At 44.6% G+C, this 26,486-nt stretch overlaps 1 protein-coding gene across 3 annotated transcripts in view; it reads right to left on the minus strand.

Moving 5' to 3' along the window:
* Positions 1-13,659: 13,659 nt before the first annotated feature.
* The window catches only part of SCUBE2 (signal peptide, CUB domain and EGF like domain containing 2), a 47,088-nt gene continuing 34,261 nt past the window's right edge, over positions 13,660-26,486 (minus strand). For all 3 annotated transcript variants that reach the window (XM_052811548.1, XM_052811549.1, XM_052811547.1), the window contains 6 exons: positions 24,471-24,638; positions 21,675-21,836; positions 20,351-20,548; positions 19,601-19,753; positions 18,441-18,520; positions 13,660-17,686 (listed from right to left, as the gene is read on the minus strand). In XM_052811548.1, the coding sequence (XP_052667508.1) occupies positions 17,534-17,686; positions 18,441-18,520; positions 19,601-19,753; positions 20,351-20,548; positions 21,675-21,836; positions 24,471-24,638 (914 nt within the window). In that variant the 3' untranslated portion in view covers positions 13,660-17,533. The remainder of the gene's footprint in view (positions 17,687-18,440; positions 18,521-19,600; positions 19,754-20,350; positions 20,549-21,674; positions 21,837-24,470; positions 24,639-26,486) is intronic.

The following is a 26,486-nucleotide window of genomic DNA, read 5'->3' on the forward strand; positions in this document are numbered from 1 at the left end:
CAATTTGACTAATCACTAGCATCTACACAACTGATTACTAAGTGGAGTAAAACTTTGCAAAGCAGCTATAGTTTTGCAGCATTCTTGCTCCTTGTCCATTGATCCAGACATCACTGGAGATAGTCTTGCTACAGTTACTTATCTCTGATGCCCGATGATGCTGGGAGGGTTTCAAAGACATGTTAGAGGGTGAGGATGCTGACATTATCTTGGTTGCCCAGGGGTATCCTTTATACTCCATGGGCAGCTCTAGGCTTCCAAGAAGCAAAGTCCTTATTTCTGGGGCTGGGCTGTACTTTAGCTTGTTTTACTTAAGCATGAACAATACCAAAGCATCCCGTAGAATTCCACTTTCTCATTACAGTGTATAATGTGAACTAATACATATTAACAAACTTAACACACTTCCATACTATAAAGACTGATTGAAATAATAGGGAAAGGGATTTTCTTAACAGGACTCACAGCGCATGTGCGTTCCTTTCATTACAACAGTGAGTTTTTAAGTGATATATCATCTCTCACCAGAAAGAAACACTTCCCCCCCCCCCCCCCCCCAGAGGGACCCACACACTTCCAGCAGCACAGCCGGGGCAGCAGGCACTCGCCTGAACCTTCCGCTTTCCAAGAAATTTGTTGCAAGGAATAGGCACAGGAGAAAACAATTCTGCCTTAGAGAGACAGTACGACTCTGGAAACACCCTACATGGGTTTGGTTCTTGTTAAACTAACAGAGACCTTTGATGCGCTAGATAAAGCACAAGAAAAGCAGAGCTTAGCCCAGGATTTACGCCAAGCCTGACTTCCAGGGCACTCCTAACCTTCGGGAGGAGCTGGGGTCCTGACCCCACTTTGTTCTTCCCCACTAACGCAACCTGGACTCACATTTTCCACCCACCAAGACACCATCAGCCTTTGGCCACTTTCAGGGAAATACTGCTGTCTCTGACAGGAAAGGGACGGGGAAGGCAAGGGAAAAATACTTCGGAAAGAGACCCAAAGTAATGTGGAGGAGAGAGAGGAAAAAGAGGGGTTCCCCTGAAAGCAGTCAAGGAAAGACATTCCTCTTGCAGCAACTGAGATACAGTGAAAAAATAAATGAAAGCGCCAAGCAGGCAGAGTCGCTTTAAACCACAGCACCACAGTTTCTCCTTCCTCCCTCTCCTGCGGGCTGCTGCGAAGCCCTGAGCAGGGAAGAGGCCAGGCAGGATCCGTCCCCCAGCAGCTGTGAGCTGCAGCCAGCCCTGTCCTCTCACCTTGACCCACACAATGAGGCCAGCCCCAACAGCGCAGAACCAACCATCTATTTCTTTATCTTGGCACTTTTTAAACGTAAAGCTTCGCTGACATGAGGGCTCTGAAGGCTGACAGCAGCCCCTTTTCAGGAGGGTCGCTGACAGCAGTGCCCGCACCACCAGCACCCCGCAGACCCGGCTCCTCGCATGGGGAGTGGTGCTGACGCTGAGCAGGGCTGATGCCAGCTGCTGCGGTGATGCCAAAGCGGCAACGCTCTGTGGGTAAACTTATACATCTGAGCTCTGCAGCCACGGCCAGACTGTATATGTTCAGACCCTCCCCATCTGACCTGGGAGAGAGGGGAAAAAAACAAAAAATCAGATGAGAGTGCAAAATACAATAAAACCCAAACCCATTATTTCACAGCCTCACATAAAGGCCATTACACGTGAGCGAGCCCAAACTCGGTGAACGTGTTGGTGTGCAGAAGGATAACAGGGCTGACAGTCTGAAGGGGCATATAATTTTTTCTCCCCACACTGACTCGGCTCATTACACGACAGGACCATTGTTCCGCTACAGGCAAACATGCCCAAGAGGATAAAAGCACCTTATTTTTCACCTTGGGAGCTATTTGGCACTTACCCAGCTGATTAAATAAAGACATACGACTACGTCCACATTCTCCCAAAGGCAAGGAGGCACAGAAGAAAGCAGAAGGACTGCCACTGAAACCAGGAGACAATCTTTAATATAAAAGCTCTGTGGAGGAGCGGCACTCTGCCTGGCATACTAGTAAATGCCTGGTCAGCTCTGGCTTACAGCAAGAAGAGCAAAGCTGCAAGAGCAGGTGGAGCATGAAAAGCCCCCCTCACGCTACAGCTCCAAGACTGCAGCCTGTGTTTTAATTCAGCAAACAAGCATTTTGTCTGAGCCCTACAATTTCACTTCTGCTCTAAGTTATAAGTGCTCCTTGTGCCAACAGATCGGAAGAAAATCTGCCCAGTGCTCAAGAATTACAAATGAGAAAAAGGTCCTAATTCCCCTCTTGATTTTTTAATCCTGGGAAAGAGGAAAGTGGGAGGAGCAGTAAATCATCTGCTCAAATTACTCAGGATCCACACTGAAATAGGGGCTCAGTTTGGATACTTTGAACCCAGTGGTTAACTTCTGAGTTGGTCATTTGTTTGCAACAGATTAGCCAGGGGTATTGCTCCCCTGCCCCCTGTGGTGTGTCTAAATAGGGGCACATTTCAGAAAAATTCCCATCCGCTCACTGGGGACAGGTCTGTGCATGACCATTGCCCCTCACTCGAGAAAAGCCCTGAGTGACAAAACCACCTTTCTTGCTCCTTCCTGACTCCAGAGCGGCACACGTGTTTCTCTGCACAGTATAACATCAAGGCCGATGTCGAAAAGAGGCTTCACAAGGCTTGCGGTCGAGAAAACCCCTCCGGCCTGGGAGAACTGGCCCTGCCCTCCAGGACAGGCTGGCTCTGCTAGAAAGCTGAGATGCCCGTTGCTGGCAGCACGGACAGACGGCAGACAGCACGTGCTGGAGACCGGAGGCAGATGGCCCTGGCGGCTACAAGCAAAGCCACCGCGCGCGTTTGACGTGGGCTCTGCCCTGCGCCCAGGGCATCTGTTGGTCCAGCAAAGCCGAGGACAGGGGTGCTTTTCTCCTCAGTTTCCAAAGCCACTGCAAAGAGAAAACAGAGGGAAACGGTGCTCTCCCCGGCCTTGCCAACGTGCCCTTTGCCATCACAGCTGGGGCCAGGGGAAGGCAGCGCCGAACAGCATCACAGACGCCCTTGGAGGGAGGGAAGAGGACACGCAGCGCTCAGAAGCTCGTTAGCCACACTACATGGAAGACGAAGCAACACAGGTCCTGCCTGCAAACACAATTTGCTTTACACGTGGTGTAAACTGAGCTGAATCCCAGCCATTTTATACCCCCATTTACAGCTGATTTGTACTGGCTTATTACCCAGTCACACTTGCAGCTTAATCAGTGTAAGGAAAGAAGAGCTGCGGAGTTTTGTTCACACCCCGATTTCACCTTCTCTCGATGAAAAGGAAAGCAGCGGCAGGCAAAGCAGGAAGTGGGTCGGTCCTTTTTATTTTTTTCTTTTCTTTGATTTCTCATCTTTCCTTAAAAAGAAGTGATTTGTTAGTGGTTGCCATATCCTGAAGAGATTCAGAGACGCCCCAGAAAACTCAGAAGAAAGGACAGAGTGGTATAATTTGACAGAAAGAGAAGCAGCAGCAGGCAAGAGTCCCACAAAGAATAATTTACCCCAGCGCAAAGAGAAAACTTTAGAGAAAGAATTTCCAGAGGGAAGACTGTTAAGATCTCAAGAAAACAAAACCACAATCATTGATGTAGAAAAATAAGTTATTCTGTCCATCAGCGTAGGATATAAGGTTCAGCTCTAGCATACTCGGGCAAATAACTGGAATAATTTGGAGACTAGAAAACAGTCTTTTTCTAAAAAGGTTGGATACAAAAATCCAGAAGGATTTAGCGAGCTTCTTAATCATCATTTGTAGCAAGACAAAGACTACAGATAGCGCTGGAGAAATCCTATAACATACAAAGGTAGAATCAGATTGAGATTCCAGAGAGACGTGGCCCATTTCGTACAGTAACTCCACACTCACTGTCAATGTTTCCAGTGCTGACCAAGAGAAAGGACCGGGCTGGGATACAGGCCCCATCGCAAGCACGAGCACTTCACAGAGACAACTATTCCCAGGGCAGCTCTCCCTTTTTAACCTGGGTGCAACTCCAACCTCCTTTCCCCTGTGCGTGTTCTGTCCGGTGCATGAGCTGGTGGCAGCAGGCACGGAGCAGGGGCACTGGTGACGCTAGGAGAGGAATCGGACATTGTGCAGCTTCTCATAGGAGACTGAACTGAATTTATCTGTCTAGTTCTCTTCATATACAGAGACAACAGGTGGGCCATAGTTTCAGGACACAAAAACTGTACGTTTCAAACCAAGAGATTAAAATGGCAAGTCTTGCAAGAGTTCCCTTACCTTTATTTTTCCTGTTTGAAAGAGGCTGAAACACACTTCTAAAAAAAATAAAAGCACAGGTCAGGGAAACAAATGGTACACTTCCTAGCGTCTTCTACCACGTACCTCAGTGACAGCCAGCTCCTGGCTGGGAGCTATTTGTGGCTGATGGAGCATAAGAACAGGTCCTGCCTCTGGAGCTTGCAAAGCCGTGCTGGTAACTGTGCTGCACTGGGAAAACGGGCTGAGCCCCTTCCAGTTCCCACATGAGCTAGGGAAGAAGCTGCAGGTTCCATGTGCCGGCAAAGGGGCAGGAGGGGGATTTGGGACAGGGTGCCAAGGGGAAGGGGAGAAGCTGGCAGGTGACTTGCCAAGCACTGGGAAGGGAATAAAAGGACAATACGCATGGGGGCTGGTGTGGGGGACAGAAAGCCTGGCCTCCCCTGACCTCCAACATCATAGAAGCAGCAGGAACAACCACAGCCCTTAACGGAGGTAACGGTGGCTGCTGTGCACCACTCCTGCTCACAGGTGGGGGAAAAAGGGGCTGATCATGCCCCTGGCATCACTAGCTGATTTCCTCCAAGACAAGATCTGAGTGCAACTCAGAAGGTGTTGCTGCTATGAAACCAGCTGCACACACAAGCGCAGACATGGCCACTGGGTCTTTCAGAGCTTTCCATGGAGCTGAAGACACCAGGGAACTTTCCTCTCAAGCAAAAAGACAAATTCATATCCCTTTCTCTCCCGAAATGTCCTTTGCATGGCTTTCTTCAGGAACTCAACTGGGCAGGTGGGTAGGAAATGGTGTACATAGAGGGCAGGTGATGTTTCTCCACGGTATGTATCCACACTAACCTCTGTTTATTTTGTGCAATAATGAGATTATTCCAGAATAAAATTTTCAAAATTATTAATTTTAAGAAACATTAATACATGCTAGTTCTCACCCTCCCACATGTATGCTAGGGTAGAACTGCAAATATTGATTTTGAGGTAAGCTACACATATATTCAAAGTGCCAACCATAACTACATCATTCAGACTTCCCAAACCTCGAGGGATCACACCTCCCTTGCTGTCCTGCAAAAGGCAGCTTGTGTGCTGAAGGCTTCCTCTGCTGCTGGGGCATTCCACGCCGTAAATTTTAGATTCAGGTCATTAAAGATATAGGAGGGATCTTGTTAAGGCTAAACCAGCACGAATCACTTCACACTACACAAACACAATTTTCTCACTCCTTTTCTAACTTTCCAGAAGCCTGACACCCAGAGACCAAGGAGCAGCAGGAATGCTGCTGCTGCTCAAGATTTCTGAGCTCTGAAAGGCAGGAGGAAGAGGGCGCTGCTCTTCTTCACATCGGGTCCTATGTCAGTCCAGCAGGAACTGCTAAGAAATAACAGGGAGCCTGTTGTTGCTCCCTGAAAGGCATGGGGCTGGCTCTGAGGGGTAGAAGACGGCAGGGAGACCCAGGAGACAAAGGCTCGCAGCTGGGTTCTGCAACGAAAAAGCTCACGTTTACAATCAGGCAGTGTGGTTGGGGTGCCCTGGCTCATCCCAGAGTCAATAGAAGATGTTGTGCAATAGCTAGATTCAGAGTCTCTTCACAGACCAAGCTCAGAGCACCTGGACAAAGCAGAGCTTGACAACAAACTGTAAAAAACAGAGCTTCAGATGGTACATAAGGGGCATGCTGGGCTGAACAGCAACCTCCCCACAAGGCTGCTGTGTAATTTTGCTGAGTCTGCTCCTGTTGACTTCTTGAAAGAGTTCACAGCCATCCCTAACAAAGGAGTTATGGGGACTCCCCACATCAAGGGAGATGCGAGATGCTTTCACTGTCATTAGCCATTGGACTAATGACACCTAAAAAGCAGAGTATCTAAGACATCGATAAACAGCCATTGCAAGAGCAAGAACAGCACCGAATTTGCTCCAACAGAGATACGCCATTGTTTTCACCCCCCACATATTTTCCTTGCCCCCTCAGCAATTTTCTCACTTTCTTCAGCCTAAGGGACAAAGGCTCTGCACAGCACCCATTACAAAGCCTCACTTATGATAGCAGCTAGCAATCTTTCAGTGTTTTGTGGACACAAAGGAGTCCATTCTTCGTCTAAATACTCCAAAACAGCAATCCATTTCTATCCACCAACGAACTTCAGTACCTGCTTAAATGCTTTGCTGAATGGGGAATACAAGCAGATGGCTCTCTGGACAAAATTCCTCCTTCCCAGCATGGTGAAAAGTCACTCTTTAGGACACAAAATATCAGTATGCACACAAAATTGCATGGGATATTTGTTAGAGCAACAGTACTGAAGGGAAGCTTTTTCAGTGCTTAATGTATATATTACCCTGGGAAACTTAGGAGATCTGTGTTTGCTTTTAGATCTGTGTGGCTAATTAATCATAAGGCAGCTGGCAAAACTCTACCTTGAGTCAACACCTTGAACATTAGTGGAGATGCAGTGGGGATACATGACACCCAGAATGACATCCATGCCTAGCTACAGTCAGGGAAGTGGTGTACTAACCTGATCCTAACTTGGCAGCAAGAAATTTTAAATATTTACCCATCAATTGCTGCAAACAGGGAACAATAGGTTGTCATTTTCTCCCTCCTACATTCTTTGCAAACTAATAAATTATTCTCAGAAACAACTGGCACAATGGGTAGGTGCCCACAATGGGTCAGAAGACCACATCACATTCATTTTCCACTGGGATCTAAAAAGTGCCTTGCTTCCTGTTAGCCCAGGTGGTTATGTCCAGGGTTATCTTCCCCATAACCCTGTGTCTTCATCAGTGTGAAATGCACACTGGCTCCAGGATAAAAGATGTTGCACTATGGAAGTGTATGAGGCCACAGCCTCAGTACTCTGCCGTCACCACACAATGACAGGACTGAAGTCATTGCTGAAACTTAAACTGGGGATGACAGTAAACAAAGAAGGCCTAAGCAGGAACAAGGTAAGAAAAGTATGGCAGCTGATACAGCAGAAGGGATCTTTTAAATCTCTTGTCTCTGGGTGACAAGGTTAGAGCTGGCACTGAAGTGTCCAGGCACAGTGAAGCACAGGTATTTGAAAGCTCCCTGCCACACGGGGGAACTCTTAGTCCTACAAGGAGTTATGCAAACCTTTTAAAAGCTTTCTGCTTTTTCTCACTTTCTAGGTAGAGAACTTGCCTCTGCCCAAGTATAATCCACTGCAAAGGCATTTCTCATTCCAGATGCTTTGGAGTGGTATGATTCCTGAATAGCAGTACTTAGGGTGAGGGAGGGGGAACTCCGCAGGCAAGCTCTGTGAAATTTACCTCCCAGAGAACATAAATCTCAGAATATAATTTAAGGCCAAGCAAAAAAAAAAAGATCACTTTGTTTCTGGAGCAGGACTAGTACAGGTCAACTCTGAAACACTATTGCCTTTGAGAAGTTTCTGTATAGCATACCCAGTTTACCAGGTGATGGTGACAAAAATGACAGAGTATCTCTAGTGATGAAGTACGCAAGTGAGTTGAACAGAATTGGAATTTCCCAGCTCTTCTGCAAAAGCCCTGAGAACAGGTGCTTACTTCAACTCGTGCCAATGTGGGATTCACCAAGGAACAACATTCTTACTATACTTTTTAAAAGACTGACTGTGAACCTCTTCTGCCTCTACCAGTTAAAGGAGTATTCATAGAGGGATTTCATTCGACAAACATTTCCACCTTCTTATGGAGCTCGGATCTAAGACGGCTTTACACCCCTCCTTCAGAGGAGAGGAAGAGGGGGTAGGTTGTTTTGTATAGGTTCTTTATCAAGTCTGGAATTGCTCTGGTTTCCCAACAGACCAATATTCAATGAACTCAGGATTTGAATGCTTGAAGTTAAAAAAAAAAACAAAACAAAACATGGAACTTAAAGCATTCAAATCCTGAGTTCAGAGTTCATGGAATGTATCTAAATATAAGATAAACCAAAATCTGAACCCAAGATATTTTACAGTATCCATTTAAGATAAAAATATGATTTACATCAACATTAGAGAAGAGGTCACCACAGTGTTAGTCAAATACAGGATCTCTCACCTCTGTGGAGCTCTTATGTTTATTTTACGAAGCCAAGACTCCAACACTCTCAAGTGCTGCAAGTATAAGTGAGCTACCATTGTATCCCCCTCCACACGCCACATGCAAAACTGCAGCAACTCATAACGGCTAAGATTTAGTGGGATACGTTACTGGATACTCAGTGCTAATATTTGCTAATGCACAGAATCGTCAACAGTACTTCAATGTAACTCTCCTAACACAGAGGTTGTGTTTGCCATGTTGTGGTTTGGTTAAATATCTCCACCTTCAAGTCTAGTCAACTGAAAGATACTTTAGCTCGCACTATGTCTGAAAAGGAAGCCAGCTGCCCCAGGAGAGTGGGAACATGTGCACTGTGGCTATGAATGATGAGACACAAGGTGCTATTGATTACCTGTGCTTTGAGGAGTTTCTGCCCTACCTTGGGCATAATTTACCTCAAGATCATCTCTCCAACCACTGATAGGAGTCAAGCTGTGACTGAGCTGAGCAACCTCCCCTGAAATGATGGAGGAAATCAGTAGCTGATTATACACACAATTTTATTTCCAAAGACAAATGTTCAAAGTCCATTACTGACATCTGTAAGAACTTAGTCACAAGAGGGATGGGGTCAGGCAGAGTGCTAGAATCACTCACTGTTCTCAGAAGTAAATAACAGCAACTGAAGTTACGCATTCACGGCCCATTTCCTCCAGCTTCCTTTGAGGTTTACTCTGCCTGGAAATCCACAACTTGCAACCCACAAATTTCCTCGCTAGGAATTTGGAAAAGAAGGGGGAATGGCTTGACCAATGGTCAGAGTTCGGTTCAGAAGAGGGTCTCATCCCATCACACTGAAGAGGTACGAATATCTTGCCCAGCAGCATGGGTCTTTCTAGGCCCCATATTTGCATTTTGTAAATGCAGAGTAATGCAAAAATATAAGGGGATTTACAAAATCACTCCCTCTTCTTCAAAAAGATTGATCGGAGGCAGTGGTTGGGACCAAGAGCTGCTAAACAATGAAAATCCAAACTGTGTATTTTGGCCAACTGTGCCAATGCCCTCAGAAAACCTGCCTGGAGCTCCTGTTGGAGCTACCCAGAAGAACATTTCACTCTTTGGTGCACGTGTCCTGCAGAGAGTTGTCAGTGGACCGGGAAATACTCCTTCACAATCCACCAAAGCTGCTGAAGCCAGCCCAAGACAGCAAGATGATTTTTCTCGGTACATTCGCACATCTGTGCAGGAAGACAGAAGCACACCGTGAGCTGTCATGTTAACAAAGCCTCCAAGTTTCAGCAGACTGTTTTAGGCCGCCTGCTACAGAAGACCTAACGCAAAACCTATCGCTCTTTGTCAGCATGGGTTTTAACAGCTTTTTTTCCTTTCTTAGGGCCACATGCTGCCCTCTCGTGGGGAGCCCTCCGGCTGGTACCCTGCTGCCTTGGCACAGCCCTGAGCCCCGTGGCACAGCCAGCGCAAACAGGGCAGGTAACACGGGCAGCTGCGGTCTGCCAACACCCCCAGGACCAGCAGCTTCGTGCAGGCCACCACAACCTATGCCTTATTATCACAGCTCCCCAAATCCTCAAAAATCTCCTTGAGCCCCTCCCCAGTATGCCAGGCAAGAATGGTCCCTGAGAAGGGTCTGAGGAAGGGTTGAGTCTCTAGCATCTCATATATGAAGGTGTGCCAGGGCACATGTCCACAGCATCCCTAAGCCAGACCAGCTTCTGCATCCCATTTTACTTCTCCATTACTGCATGTGGAAACACATCCTGCTGGGACAGAGAGCTATGGGCCTTTGTTATCCACTCCAAGAGCAAACGTCAAGTTGGACGTGTGTCCTGTTCAGAGCTGGGACAGGTATTTGTAATGTGCTTATTTCAGCACTGCTGCATCCATCTCACGCCACAGGCACTGGCTGAGGGGCTTTCTGGACTAGCCGAGGAAGACAGCAATGCCTGCAGTGTTAAGCGTTCAGTTCCTAGAGCTAAGCTTCCTTCTTCCACTGAATGAAGTTGCTGTTCTCAGCATGGATGAGCCTTTTCAGGGTTTTATTTTTGTAAGTTTGCTGAGAGAATTAGCACCTACAGGAGCCTGGGAGCAATAGTTATGCTATGTAAGCCAGACAGGCCCCCTGAGCACTTTTCTGCCTGTCCTGCTTTTAATAACTGGTACCTCTCAGCTTCTCCACACAGCCCCTCACACCAGCACTACATCACTTACAGCAAACTGGGGGCCACCCAAATTCATGAGCAGGGTTGTGTCACAGACAGGCTTGTCTGCTGGACACAGAGATGCTGAATTCCCAGTTTTCTGGAGTGCTTTCTTAAATTTCACATTAAACCCCAGAATAATCATGATCTCTCTTACCCTAAGCTGCTGTCCATGGCTGGGTTTTACTCCAGGCAGCACCTCCACAAGCCAGCTGAACTGGCATTTTGCAACAAGTCTTCCAACTGATAGCAGGACCTGTGTAGCTACAGAGCCTGGTCACAAAGAGGGTCTGAGGCAGATGCTAGTGCTAATGCAGTGACAAGCAACTCCTAACCTCTGCCTCTAAATCCAGAGCAAACTCTGTGGCTCCCTGCTGCACCATGCGGACAGCAAACAGTGCACAACTAAAGGACTTTTGGTACCTCCAAATGCAAACGTGAAGTGTGTTTGAAGCCTCATTTGCTCTTTTCCTTAACCCCAACTCTTTCCTACTGTTTTGGGGGCACGTAGATGAACACAGAAAACTGCAATCACATACGCCCAGCCTTGCAGGTCCTACAGCAGCCCCTGAGGGCTGCCAGCACACCAACAACGAGCCAGCATCTTTTCTGACCTGTAATGCTGGCCAGCATCAAGTGCCCCATGTTGTCCTAGCCCTATGCTGTCTGTTCCCTGCCCTACCCACCCTTTTACACGCCTCTAAGGCTTGCAGCTTCGGAGACTTCCTTTTCTCATCTTTGCCCAGGCACACATTTGGCTATGCCCGCAGCTGGCATACATACCCTGCACCGAGCTCAGGGCCCCTGCGGAGCCCCTCCAGGCCAGCCAGCCCTGCCCATGCTCATGCAGGGCCCCCGGGTCACCCCGAGGCAGCAGCCCGCTGCCAGGGCAGAGCATCGGAGGCCCAGGAGGGCTGCAGGAAGCAAAGCCCCTCGCCGTTGTGCTGCAGGTGGCTGCCCCCGAAAAGGGTGAGGGGAGGCCTGGGCAGGCCCAGAAGGAACCAGAGGCAGTGCCTCCAGCAAGTGCTGCGCCCCAGCAGGCACCCGCATGTAGAGCCTCCTGCGCCCACCCCCTCCATCTCCTGAACTTATTTCCAGATAGAGGTTCTCCATCCAACTCACATCAAGGCTCCTGTCCATGCTTAGTGTTTTGTTCCATTTCTTCTAGCACAGCAAGCGGGAAAGAATGCACAAAAAACACATTTGGGCTACCACTGCTATATTAGATTCAGGCACAGAAGATGAAGCTTCCTCTAAACCTAGTCGAGCATAAACTTGCTCTGTACGTTAAGTGTTTTCACGGATGTTTGTAGTGTTCTTGGTATAACATGAAACACTTGAACTAAGAACTACTAAACAACAAACTGCGTCTCAAGTGACCACTTCAGAATATTTCAGCTTCCAATGCAACTTTTTCTCTCCTTAAAACTATGAACCCCTTATTTCCTGATCCCTAGAATCATCACAGGAAATTTCATGGCACATGATTAATATTCAGGTTTGTAAGTCTACGCTGCCTATTGAATAAACTTTCCAGTGAAAAAAATCAGGCTTCAGTTGCCTTAGATCAAGTTTAGCAAGCTAGCAGCTAGCAAGCATGAGGGAGTTTCCTTAATGAATTCTATATTTATAGACATGTTCAATAAGGAAAAAAATTTCAAGGTCATCTTTTCTGACATTTTTTTCATTGTGTACTAAACAGGCTTTACTTCATGGACTTTGAAAAACTTTATTACTCTTCAAAATTTGTTTAATCAGAGCAATAGCATATATTTAAACAGAGAAAGATTCTTTTTTTTCTTTTTTTAACACTTAAAGTGGTTTAATAAGGTAGTTTAAAAGAGCAACGTACAGAAAGTCATACATAATTTGCACTGACTTGGAGCGAAACTAGATGAACTTACCTTCCGAGAGTGGAATCTGTCCCTTGAATACTCTAACTCCTTATGTTTTCCCCACAGGTGCTATATTTGCATCACTGCTCACGTGTGTTCTACAGTGACAGCAGAATACACAGTGTGGAAAGCAGAGCTCCACAACAGAGAGTGAAAATCAGCCTATGAGCAAAAGAATTGTTCAAACTAAACGGGCAGTAGCAAGATGTCTTGTAGGACAGGTTGGTTCCAGGGATGCCTAGAAACAAACCTACTTGTACCAGCCCTGCATGTGGCTCAAGTTCTTTAAGAATTACTTGTTTGTCTCCTCCAGCAGCAGCCTTGCACAAACACAGTTTGAAAGGAGCAGCATTAAAAGGAAGACAGGGAGTATGTGTACATTTTAGTTGGGACAGGTTTTACATTCAGCATCTATTGCATTTACAGGATGTCATCTATACACATAACAGAATAAGCATTTGCATTTAAGTTTTTTAATTCAGAAATATTTGTGGACCGCTATCCTTGCATTCTGTTTCCAAGGATTATCGTAATACCGTTCCTTCCTGCTTACCCACATCAGACCTCTTCTGATTCCTTGGATTTAAATAAGCTTCAAGTCTTGCACTCTATATTCTGCTATTACTTATTTCTGTTACATAAACACCCAAAGGTCTCAGGCAGAATTTCAGCTCCCACTGTTCTGGGATTTCACAAGATAGTTCATATTGACATTCCCTGTCCTGGAGGGTATCTGAGCGCTCCTGCGTCCATCACTGCAATCTAGCAGGTGGCAGCATTCACAATATCAGGAAGAATATCTGAATAACAGTTTTCTGTTGTGATTAGCCTGTAGTCATCATACTTTTCCATGACCTCTATATTCCTGTATGTCATTTACTTTGCTGTCTTTTCCATATAAACCAATGTCAGCTTTCTACAGCTAACAGCTGACTTAAACAGTTGTATCTTCTAAAACTGCACCAAACGAACCTGGATGGCTACATTCAGTTTAATACAAATCTGTTTTTTATTTCTAAGAAATTAAGTCAGTGGATGAAAAGCTCTGATGAAACCGGTGTAATTTTAAAAATATTCTGGGGACTTGTGTCTTAACACAGCTTTTCACCTTGTTTTGTTTGGGGTTTTTTTATTACTATTTTTAAGTTTAAACAAGGGGATTTGGGGCTTTTAAAATTTTTTTTAGAAAAAATTAAGATTAATCTACAAAGCAATAAAATACGATGGAGTTAAAGTACTTAAAATAGTTTATTCTGTCTTCATACAGCTGGTTACAACAGGCCAATTGACTCCAGCTGGTCATATAGGAGACATTTTTAGTATAATTATTAGAATTGATACCAGGATAATTCTGGTATTATACTAGCCAGAAATATGTGCACCACTAAATATATGAAGAATTGTGGGTATACCTTTATGGGTATAGATGCAGGCCAATAATTTATTACATGAAACAGAATGCTATGGTAAGCAGATGTTCCCAGGATAAAGTCTATCTGATGTGCGATAATTCGCTACACAACCATTAATTTTGTCAAAAAACTATTATTTAGCACAGCAAAGACAACTAAAAACATTACCCAAGATTTTCATGCAACTAAAAGTTCATTGGTTTATTTCTCTTATTAAGAGTAACAGTCTGAAACATTTTACATTAATTTACAATCATGAAAAAGATCCTTATGCTTATCTCATGTAGGTGACATTAAGTCATCCAGTTAACGCTAATCATTATTTCAAAAGTTAAATCCTGCTTTATAAGGTTAAACATTCTTTGAATCATTTGTTGCCAAAAAATAACATCAGTCTACAACCACATAGAAAGTAGAAATTAAAATTTCTACAGAGCCACTACCATCACTATGAAGATACAATGCCAAGTGTACAACATTCTGCAACAGTTATCACTTCTCCCAGTATTTAAGATGGCAAAAATCCCCTCTTCACTTTTTACTGCACACACAGGATCTACAGTAAAAGAGGAAATTTTGATTCATAATGTTAGATCAAGGGTAACAGAAGTGCTTCAGAGTCATTTACTTTTTATGTAGAAAACAAACAGGGCTGTGGAGCAAAAAGGATTCTTCTTCAAGGAAGGGCAGATTTTTCTCTTCAGCCTCGGACCATACACCACACTGATAACACTCCTCTCCTTCCAGAGACAACAATGAAAAGGGCCTGTGCACGTGGGGGAAGCAAAGTTGAGATCCACTGTACGGACCGAAGGCGAGATGCTGGTCCCAGAGCAGCCGTGCAGAGCTAGAACAGCATGCCTACAACATGAGGTGCAGAGCGACGAACCCAGAGCTCAAGTCAGTAACTCATGCACAGAGCAAGAAAGCCCCATTTCACCAGTTAAAAATATTTGGATGTTTCACAACTTTTGTCTTCTTGAACCCTTGTTGAAACCAATCACTCTGATTTGTGTGTCACTCAGCAATGTGAAACAGAAACGTTCAGATCCGTAGCCTTCTTGGGAGGGAGTACAGCAAGAACTGGCTTGCTTCCCTTGGCAGAGAGCACACAGACCACAGCAAAGCCACTCTGCCGGGCTTAGCCCAGAAGCTGGCACAGCACGGTCCTCTCCTCTCCCAGTGCCCCACCAGCTGGCCTCTCACTCACCCCTGCACTCGGAGCAGAACTGCAGCATCTCCCCCATTTCAAAGTGCTCCACTGCCCCACACAGATGGTTGGTGGGTCATTGCGACTCACTGACACACTGCATCTGGCATGGGAAGCCATGAACAGTAGAGAGGCTTGGGACGTGCAGCCGGAGGGAAACTATCTTGAAATACCTTCCTGGGATCTCACCACAACAGTGCACTTCACCACAGACGTAGCAAGCCTTTCTCACCACCCTTCCTCTTGCTTGGGCATCCCTTAGCCATTCCTCTCACCGATCACACTGCCTCATACCTTCTTCCAGATAACCCCTGTCCTCCCTCCCCACAAAGGCAGCAGGGACCCTGTTCGGGATGAAGCACACCAGCCAGGAATGCACAATCTCCTGGGTTCCTGCCCCTCTGCTCTGCTAATTCACCCCCTGCCTCCCCCCCTCTCCCCCATGCCTGTGTGCTCCCCTTTGCCGCAGGCCCGGCAGCCCCGTTCCGGGAATGGGTGCTCACCACCCTGCCACAGAAACCCAGGAGCAGCTCTGGAGCTGGAGCAGGAGCCCCAGTGCAGCCAGCTAGGACACAGTTCTCCCTCTTGGCAGCAACACAAGCCATTTCCCTCCTCTGCCCAGACCGCGGCAATTCTTTCAGGGCAGTAGCGAGAGGAACACAGCGTCACATCGCCCCATCCTGAGAGGCTCTGCTCCCCAGCTGCGGCCGAAGGCCACCAGCCCTTCCGTCACACCATGACCAAGACGCGTCCTTACCACACGACAGGCTGCACTGCCTCCCATGCCGCAGAGCGGGGCTGCCGTGGCACGACACTTCAGCAAGGCTGCGTTTGGTAGTGTTTATTTGCTCCTAACAGTGTAGGGAAGAGATTCAGACCCTGGCTCTTGATGAGGAGGGTTTCCTCTGTCACACTGTGGACATGGTATTATTCACATACAACAGGTAAATACCACATACCAGTGCAATGAAACCCGGGGAGATCTGACTCCACGCCCTAGGAAAGGGAGCATCTGTCCTGGCTACACTGCGAAATTTCAGTACCTTTCCTAAGGGGGGATACAGAGGAAGTTTGGCACCCACTGCACCGCTCGGCACTGCCAGTGACCGAAAGATAGAGGTCCTAAGTCCATCTCCAAAGGAGCGGGACTGCGGCCATCTCCCTTCCAAGACAGAAGGCCCAGAAAGTACATTACGCTGAGGAAACGGTTTGCGTGGCCAGAGGACAGTGATGTAATGTAAGTGTGGACAGAAAAGCACTGAGACAACATCTTGATCAATGTAGTTCTCCCTACAGGCCCTTTCAGAATAGCCCCCTCTCACATAAGAAACACAACCAGAGGAAAAGGACACAGAGTTTCAGCATCTTGAACAGCATTTTGCCATAGACGACTTTTGCAGGCACAGTCTGGTTGAGAAATATCTTTGTACATCTACTTCTCTCCAGCAAGACAGGGAAAGCAGCCCTTCTCTGCTCAACAAGGGCACTGCAAGGTGCTCAGACAAGATAAGGAATATAAGGATTCAGGCTCATATAAGAACCTTATACAGGTTTAAACAGTGATGTACAAGAGCATAATCTATGCAAAGCCTGCATTTAAAACAGGACTTGTGTGTTCAAGTGCAGGTGCTCAGAGGACAGAATTTTACACTGCTTGGAGAAGCCAATGCCTCATGCTGTCCCAGGCCTATGCACAGAGAGCACACTGGGATTTAGCAAAGAATCTGTCCTGTTGTAACATTTGCAGCCAGCCCAAAACAGAAGTGTCCAGTGGGTCAGAGTCTGTTTTCCATTACTGTGGTGCCCTGGTATCACTCCATTTAAACCAATAGGTCATCAGCATGAACACAGTGTGATCCAGACCCAGAGCATTCAAGCTAATATTCAACCCTTTGCTTATTCCTCCATATGCCTCACACAACATACAGTTCAGAGAAAAATTAGACCTTGTGCAATTCTTGGACTCACTGGTTTGGACTAAAACTATTTAAATCTTAGCTCTGAACCTCCTGCATAGCAAAAGTTAAGAGAGACATCAATCTTGTTCTCATTTTCAGCGAGACCAAACATGAACCCAGCTTTGTTGAGGTAACATGCATTAATGGCAGCCCAGAGTTCATCCCAAACCACGCTACTTAGCCTGTCTGTCCTCATTAGTTTTCAGAGTTACTGATGAAGCAACAGGGCAGAGCTCTACAAACTTCTGCTCGGCACCATTCAGTTACAGAAATTATGGGCAGTCTCTAATTCAGAGACCTATGAAGCATCCTTGGTACCCAAAAGGTATTATCTGGAAAGGAATCACAATTCTGTTCACCAAAATATTTATATTAGCTGAGAAAGCCAAACTCTGCCAAGAACAGAGCTGGCGAGCTTCCCTGGAGTTTCTCTGCCAGTGTGTAAAACACAGAAAGCAGCCCCACCTACCACAACCCCTCTGTGCATGCCCAGGGCTGGTTAGTTTTTTAAGTATAGTGCCAACTATTTGTAAGGCCTCAAAAATCTGGAAACTTTAGAGCGCAGCAGCCGAATGAAGGACCTTGGGAACATCTCTCTTGACTCTTGGGCTGTGTACTTGAAGTAGTTCTGTGGATGCGCCAACACGTCGAACAATGCTTTTATCAGTTTCTTGTCCTAGAAAAAGGAAAGCAGATTCTACAGTAATTCCAAAGAGGAGTTAGGGTCAGTATTACCAAAGCTTAATGACTGATTAACTCATAAAAAATTATGGGCATTTTACTTTTCAAGTACTAATGTTTCAGGGGCTCAGAAACTGGTGGAGCAAGGCTGACATTCAGGCCCCAGGGAAGTCACTGGACTTTCACATTTATCATTAGCGGCACCATGATTTCTCCCCTCCTCATACTTCCAAGAACAGCAAATGAAAAAACCCACCAAAACAAAACACAAAAAAAACAAACACTGGATCTGATATCCAGCAAAAGAAAGGTTTACTTGGGATGACATCCACTTAACTTGCCCATGCAATTGTCCCCTAACCAAGGTCAGAGAAGTGAAATCCACAAAGAGATTTTTTTTTGCCTAAGGAGGAAAAGGCCTTGCTAATCTACAGGCTACAAGTAAATTAAATCCCATGTCCCTCAGTTTGCTCCACTGATTCCTTCCAGCACAGCCTACATGAGGCTTGAGGAGCTATCTTCACCATAGATTTCCCTAGTAGGTCTGATCCACCTTTAATCCCCTGGGCAAAGGGTCTCATATCCATTGCTCCGCACAATCAGGATGTGCTGATTCATCCCACTTCCCTGAAGTAGCATGTGTCTAGTACACCAAGGAACAGATCTGATGCAAAGCAGGAAGCAACCTCACTGGCACAAAATAGTGTCATTTTCAATCAAACCCAACACGTTCAGTGGAAAGAATATACCTTAAGTATTTCTTGATGATTTTCAGATGCATAAAGTCTACCATCCCGAACAATGTCTTCTATTAGTTCTTGGTAATCCTCTATGGGGAATGCACAAGAGAGTAATTTGCAGGTTCACTTCCCTTACATACTCAATACCTCCCTTGGTTACACATGTACACCCTACCCCCAAAAGAACCAGTGGTACCTGGCCCTCATATTAGCAGTCAGAAAATATTCCAAATTCTCTTCTGTAAAGAAACCACGAATACTGTTTATTATGAAAACAGTGTACTCTGCTGAGCTGCTCAGCATCAATTTGTCAAAAGCAAAAGAAATGATAATGCATCTAGGATCATAGTGCATACTGTAACCAAGTAGCCTGCTCCAAACCAACTGCACTGCAGAAATTTATCTGTAAATACCCACAACATGTTACTGACTTCTTTCTACAGTAAGGAGGACAAAAAAGAGGTAAGAGGAAGCCTTCTTAAAAGGCAAACCCCCAGTCAATCAAAACTTGAAATGTGTCATAAGGAGAGTCTCCCCTGAAAAATTAATTATCCACTGCTGATGAAACTCTGCAGACCACAGTGAGGATGACTCCTTCACAATGAACAGAAACGTGCCACGTTATTTTCACATCACTTATGCTGAAGAGCAAAGCCTCAGGTCCAGTTTCACTCCTGGTGACTGACAAGGAGAAGGTGAAACTCTTGCTCCTCAAGCTACTTTTCAATATAGATTTTTTTGCTATCTGGTACTAGATTACAGATGGTAGCAGCAACATGATAAATCAGAGGCACTTAGGCTCTGCCCAGTTCCTAACAGGGGGCACTCTGCTGCCACCTGAAGCAACCCAGAACTGGGAAGGCATAAAAATGAATAAAACCCAGATTCTGGCTCTTAGGTCTGCATTTTGCAGGTCAGAGCCCAGAATTCCAGCTCTTTGTTTAGGTTTGTGGAAGACTGGAAATACGGTGGCACTTAAGAATGCAGTGCAATGCAGAATTCCTTAAACTAGCTTTAAATGAAAACAGCTACTGGAAGTAGTCTCATAATGATACTGCTGAGAGCGCTGGGTTACCCAGCTGCTGAGCAGGGTCAAGGAGCCCACAAGGAGTTCGGCACTGCTGCAGCTGCACTAGTCCACATAGGCTCAGCGGCTCACATCCGCTTACCATCATACGTTACATAAGGAACTTGGAATCCTTTGGCACTGTTCCCTTCATTTGTCTTGAACTGGATCCACAACTTCTTAGACCTAGAAGTGAAAGCTATAGGGCGTTCGTAGGTTTGACAGGTTTCATAGGTGGTCACTGAGTTGGAAGAAGCTTTCAAAGAAACACACAGTAGGCAGTTATCTGACAATGCTTTATACTAATGAACAATTAGAAAATAGGCTAAACTACCATGACAAGAAATGCTTGCTGGTGTTAAGAAAACTCCTCAAAATGTGGCAGGCCATCAGTGGATGGCAGGCCATCATTGAGTGACTTCTTGTTCAAGGAATTTTTTTGCTTTTCCTAAAAAACAGTCTCCTCTGAAGGATGTACCTATACTAGAAACTGAAGCTGTTTATTCACACGTCAGGCACCTGTAGGGACTAGCAACCATCTCCTCTTTCCTAACACAGGCTAGAATTGCTTAGCATAATTCATGACTAGTTAGTTTGAACCATCCAGCCCTTCTTAACAATATTTCTCTCAGAGTTCACTGACACATCATAGCCTTGCACACTTGTTTCACCTGAACCTATGGAGCAGCGTTACCAAATAGGATTTCTCAATTTGTCATTTAAAGAAATTTCTACTCTTAAGTAGAGGCCAGCCAGGCTACATGTAGTTTATGTAAACAGCAATGCATATGAGAAGCCTGTGTTGCACACTGAGATAGATACCATATGCCTCAGTAGATACTTAAAAACTTACAGCTTTTTCGCATCACCAGGTAGTCTCCACACTCATCTTCTATTGGTAGAAATATTTCTGGAACCACAATGAGAATACGGCGCTTTGGCGGTGGGTTAATATTCCAAGTGCACTCAGTATTTGCAGGATAGTCCCCAGGATAGTTTGGTGATTCAATATATCCAGTGTAATCTCCCAGTTCACCTCCACACTGCCTATCTGAAAAAGCAATAGAGTGTGCAAGACTAGTGAGGTCATCCTACAGCTCTCTCTACAGTCACTGTCAGAAATAGTACATGGGTGACAGACACACAAACGTTTCTGTTTGCATCTGATGTAGCTACAAGCTCTCTTTGCCAGCTTCACTTCACACTGCTGCCTGTTTCTGCCTTTGTGTTTTAATCAATGTTGAGACATAAAAATACAGACTAGTCCCTGTTAACACAGCAGGTGCTATTGACCAAGCCACAGCCAAGCAGCAAGGCAGTTGTAAGAGGATATAGAAATGGTAAAGCAAGGATGCTCCACTTGCTTGTACCAGACAGAACATTTTTATAGAAGTATCAGCTGAAGTCTAACTGGAGTCTGAGGTGCTCTGCTCAGGCACTGTGCCTGCAGCAGCACAAAATAGGGAGTATAGCAGGCCCTTTCTCTGCACAGATTAGCACTGCTGGCAGTAAGAGAGGGCAAACCCCAGTGAAGGATGCTTTGCCAATGCTCCCCAACTCTGTGGGGCCACAAGTTCCCAGAAACATATTTCTATGTATGTATGTGTATGTATGTCTGTGTGTACAGAAGTGTCTCCAGAAGTTCTTCTGAGGAGTCGCCTCTCTGCCCTCTGTTTTCCCTCTTTAATTTACCCTCAGCCTCCCACACTACAGCTACCATAATCTAGAACAGTGGCTCCTTTTGTTATTGCCTCTTTAAAAGGTTGTTATTAAGAAGAAATGGTTACTAGAGCTATTCAGTTTTGTGAGCCAACTTCCGTTCCTTTTAATAGAAGGGAAAGAAATCAGAGTGCCGAGAACACAAACTCTGTCTGCTATATCATGGGAGAAAAGATTTAATAGCAAGACCCAGAGTGACCCAGCACCAACTGGCAAGACACAATCATCACTTACCTTAACAAGAATGAGGGAACCAGTCTGCAGAAATGGTCTCTCATGCACCTCAGTAAGCCATATGGGATGAGACGCACGCAGGCAGCAAAAGAGAAGCAACACCACTGCCTTATCCCCAGGCTTCCTGGAGCAAAGCTAAATTTTGCCCTTAGGGCCACTCTGAATATTAATGACCCCGTCTTTTTATTTGTAAGATATCATCAAAACTATCCTGCTATACTTACTTTTGCACTGTGTTATATTTGTTGACCCATCAAAATCAGTAGTGGTGTTTCCAGGGCATGAAATGCAGTAATTTTGTCCAAACTCAGGCTGGTATGTCCCAACTGTGCAGCGAATACACCGATGAGTTGTGGTATTATAAAAATGGCCAGGTGAACACTGAACTAGAGAGTAATTAAATAAGCAGTATTGTTAAAAAAGTGGCAGTAGCACATTAGAATGTGATTTTATGCATTTATGCATTTTTATAAGACCTAGTATAGTTTCAATAACTGAAATGCCATATTCATAAACTATGAGGATAATAAAGCAGAGGTAATTGAACAGATTTTAGTTTATCAGGTCACTTTGTGCAAGTTCAAAAGTCCCAAACGCAACACTATAGAGCAGTTCTGTGTGGAAGCAGTAATAAAAGATAGGAGGGAATGAGTATAAGCACCACAATTTTGTAAGCAGGATACCAAGTAGAACAGTGTGTTACAGATGGTCTAGCCACTGAGATTTGACTTAGAAGATTAACTGTATGTGGAAATACTAACTAAACCTTCCTTTCTTGCCAGCTCATGCCAAGCAGCATGAGCACTGCTGCTGCATCCTAGGTATACCTCTGTGATCAGCTCACCACAAGCAGAAGGGAAAGACTTTGGCCCTCCACAGGTGGCACATTGCATCAATATTAGTGACTAAACTGGTATACTGCCTTCTCTCATGATCACACATTGCTCTGCAACAACAGGCAATGACTCAGGGTACAGCCACCTCCACCAGATCCGCTGCTACTTTATTTCATCACATCATGCAAATCATCATGTTAGCTAGACACATAAGCTATAGCCCTCACAGGGCTCGCTGAGATTACCTCCATGCATCACCAAAGCAAGACCCCATTCTGACATACAAACTCTTTCATAAACATAACAGATTTTATGGAAGTTTTAGACATAAGATAGCCAGACATAGGGGAAAAATCCTTTCTAGCAGACTTGCAAGTTTTTTCTAGTTCCCTGCATGCAGACACGAAGATTTTCTTCTCTCATTGCAATCTGAGAATACAGGACCCCAAACACCTTTGCTTACATCTCTAACATGCTTCTTTTAATTTGATTTTGCTTAGCTATTCTGCATCTATACCCATCAGCATCTGTACTGAAACCTGACAGAAAGCAGTCTAGAGCATCAGCCATATATTATCTTTGCTCTTAACGCATCACCACCTTGCTTTTTTTAACTTGCCCTTTTTCTTTGTGGAACTAAAAAAAAATTAAAGTAAAATCTTTTTCTATTCCTTACACCTCATTTGGCAAGTTTACCTCTCTCAGCTCAACATCAAAATAATTTACTTCCTTGCCTTTCAAATGCAGTTTTCTGTGCTGCACCGTCCCTTTTTTCTATACCTTTTAAGTTCTGCTTACTCCCAAATAACTTCAGTCTTGTTGAACTTTGTAAGTTAGCTCAGCCTGGAGTCCTTCCCTACATGCTCCACCCCCCAATCCAAATGCTTCAGATACAAGTTCCAAATAGTTCTTGCATCTGTGATTCCATGTCTCGTGTGGCCTCTTCCACACGCAAATCCCTGAGCTCTTCATTCCAGTCAACACAAAAAATTCCTTTAATCTCTACTCTAATTTGAAAACCGAACCTCGTTTATAGACCTGTTTTTGTTTATGTTAAATAAAACAGAAATCAGTTCCTCTTATCTTGATCCAAGGTTTTTAACGTGGGTTTTTAGTGCTTTAACTTTGCGAAATTAAGTATGAAACAACAGCATTTGTGGATTCAGTGATTCTTCACTGAAGAAATCTATTAGCTATCACAGTATTACCAGTAATATTAATTCTTCAACCATACTGCAAAATTCTTCTATTATGTTGCAATTCTCAATAGTAAACATATCTTAACTGACACTAGAAAGATCTCTTAATCCAAACCACTACCAAATGTTTGCATCAGGACCTTATTTCTAACCCTTATTTCTACTCTATGGCAGTAGATTTTCTATTAACAATTTTTCTTCAGGCGATTTGGATATAAGTGATGTTCTTTTACCCATGCTTTAAGACATTGAGCAAACCATTATACTGATTAGCATTTCATCTCTCTCCATGGTCACATTTTTATCAGCATTTTCAAAGACAACTTCATAGCTGTCTTTCAGCTTTTTACATTTTAGATAACTAAGATGCTAAAGAAATTCCTTCATTGTTAAAGATATGATCCCCACCCGATTTTCACTCCTGTGAGAAAAACCTTGGGAGCTGATTGCATGTCAGCTCCACTGTGATCAAATTTAGAGGGCTGTCTGAGGTACTGCAGGGTTAAGCTGAATGCTAGCTTTTTAGGTATATCCCAAGGCACCCAAGCCGGTTTCTCATTACGAGCATGAAGAAACCATTTTCTTACTTATCCCCTCCAGGACTGCAATTCCCTCCTTCACATTTTCATGTTGCTGCTGTGCTAAAACCCAAAATGTCAATAAGGCATACTGGTCTTGATTTTTTTCCCGAGGCTCTTTTTCTCCCTCCTGTTCCTTTATACGACTCTTCACAGATCAACAACTTCACTGACCAACTTTCATGTATCTCCCAACCCCTTCTCAAGTCTTGTGGGAAATCAGTTATAAAAAGAATTGAGGCTTTATTGAGTTTCCTTGCAGCCAGGCCAGGCCAGCCAACTATGAGAACCCTGGAAGGAGAGATCCTTGAAAGCAGAATGACCCTTCTTTGAATGCCCCACTTGTAGCAGCAGCAGTTACTTTTGCCTCGAAGCAATGCAGTTCATCAAATAAATCTTGACTTTACCTTTGGTCTCACAGTCCTGAAACAAGGATGCACTGCTATGTCTCGTGGTTAGACCTCCTCCGCAGGGAAAGCAGGATACTCTCCCAGCTTCAGGCTGGTATGTTCCAAGGGGACATGGCAGACAGGGTTTGAAGCCGTCAGGAGAATATTCACCTGGCGAGCACTGATCTAGAAGAGGAAGAACACACTTGCTTCAACCTGTACATTACAGGTAAAGGTATGTTAGCGAGCCTGCACGGGACTTGACACCCCAATGGTGAAACTGCTCTCCTCTTTATTTGGCAAGTGGGAGCCAGGGTTTCAGAACTGAATGCTAGCAACAGATAGTACTTAATACATGCAATGTACCCTGTAAAACTGGAACAGACACTGATAACCTCTGGTGCTAGGGAGCTCTGCTGTGACCTGGAATGGATTTCACACTTTGTTGCAAGGCTACACTGGACACTAGGCCTGTCCAATACTCTCTGTTAATCTGCACAGTGCGATTACGTAGTGATTATCTCCTCTTTCTAGCTAAAGAACTCTCGGATTCCTCCCAAATGAAATAATTTAGTACTGAACCTAAGCTGCCAAAAATGTACTTCCAGATTTCTGTAAGTATTTTAATCTTAATATTATTGAATATTCATACTTCATAACCAGTGGTGTTACTGAATTGTGTGAAAACCTCAAGTGCAACAAGTAATTGTGCAAATTCACTAAACTAAACATTATGTGTGCCTCACACTTTTAAAGCAGAAATATTCTTGCCATTCCTCTGATGCTGGATCTTGGATAATCATTATCTGTGCACTGGATCACTGTGTTCTGTATGGTGCACAGATAGCACTAACTCAATCCGACTGATCTTACTTAAACACACACCTCAATATTATCTAACAAGCCCAGCAATATTTCTGGGTATCTTTGAAAAATTCTGCTTTTCTGTCTTTTCACAAAAGAACTGGCTTCAGTGCCAGTATTTAATAATTATCCTGCTCTGGAAAGGCACAAAACACTGTTGCAGTTGTTCAGCTGCGCTGAAAAATTCTGTCCTTTTAAAGACCTGTTACGATAATAAACTGTTAGTTTTAGTTTATAGCTCCAATAAATCACTCAGTGAATAGCTGTTTTGTTAGGAAGTTAAATTGGCCTTGGCTTCATTTCAGGATATATGACTAACAACAAGCAGGGCATTAACTACCGGTCATGATCAATGATGAAGAGTTTTGTTTATGGCTGATACACTGAGTGGAATAGTGAGTGTTCCTCCTTAGCTTAAAAATAAAATACAGCAGGTTAAGCAATGCTCTGTAGCTTATCAATGAAAGCTAGTGAGGCAGTCTTAGCTCTTGGTTCTAGCTTTTTCCACCACACATCACTTCTGCGCTCATAAGGACACACGTTCATTTGCTCCCACGCTTTTCAAGCCTTTCTTCATTTTATAAACATTCCTACAGAACACTCATCTCTGTACTCTTTGTGCAACTCGACAAACATGAACGAATTACAGCTTTCATTGCAGCACTCCTAATAAGGTAAGGAAAGCGCACTATTTACAATTCCGTGACAAGGAAAGACAATCAAGGTTAGTAAAGGTGATTTTGAGAAGTGGGTACTGACTTCAGAAACCCAGAAGTAATGGAAAGACCAGTGCAAATCTCCTTCCCTCAAAAAACTCTATGGCTCTATGAGAAATGAATGCTCCGAGTGGCCTCACTAGAGACTATCTGCTCTCTGCTATCTCCCCTTAACCTGTCTTGCTCCCTTCATTTTAATCACATGCCAAGTTTGGGGTGGTTTGTGGGTTTTTTTGCATTGGGGGGGGGGGGGGGTATGTGTCTTTGTTTTGTTTTTGGTTTTTTTTGAACAGAATGCTACTTTACATTGACATATGTAAAACCATACAAATTCAACCTTAAATCTGTACTTCAGGTTTCCTGAACTTGCTCAGAGTCCAGCATAACAGTAGGTCAGCTAACAGAGCTCAAAGGAAACCTGTCCCAGGCAGGAATCAAACCCACCACTTACGTG

This window comes from Harpia harpyja, chromosome 16, assembly GCF_026419915.1.
Source record: "Harpia harpyja isolate bHarHar1 chromosome 16, bHarHar1 primary haplotype, whole genome shotgun sequence".
In the NCBI taxonomy this organism is placed as follows: domain Eukaryota; kingdom Metazoa; phylum Chordata; class Aves; order Accipitriformes; family Accipitridae; genus Harpia; species Harpia harpyja.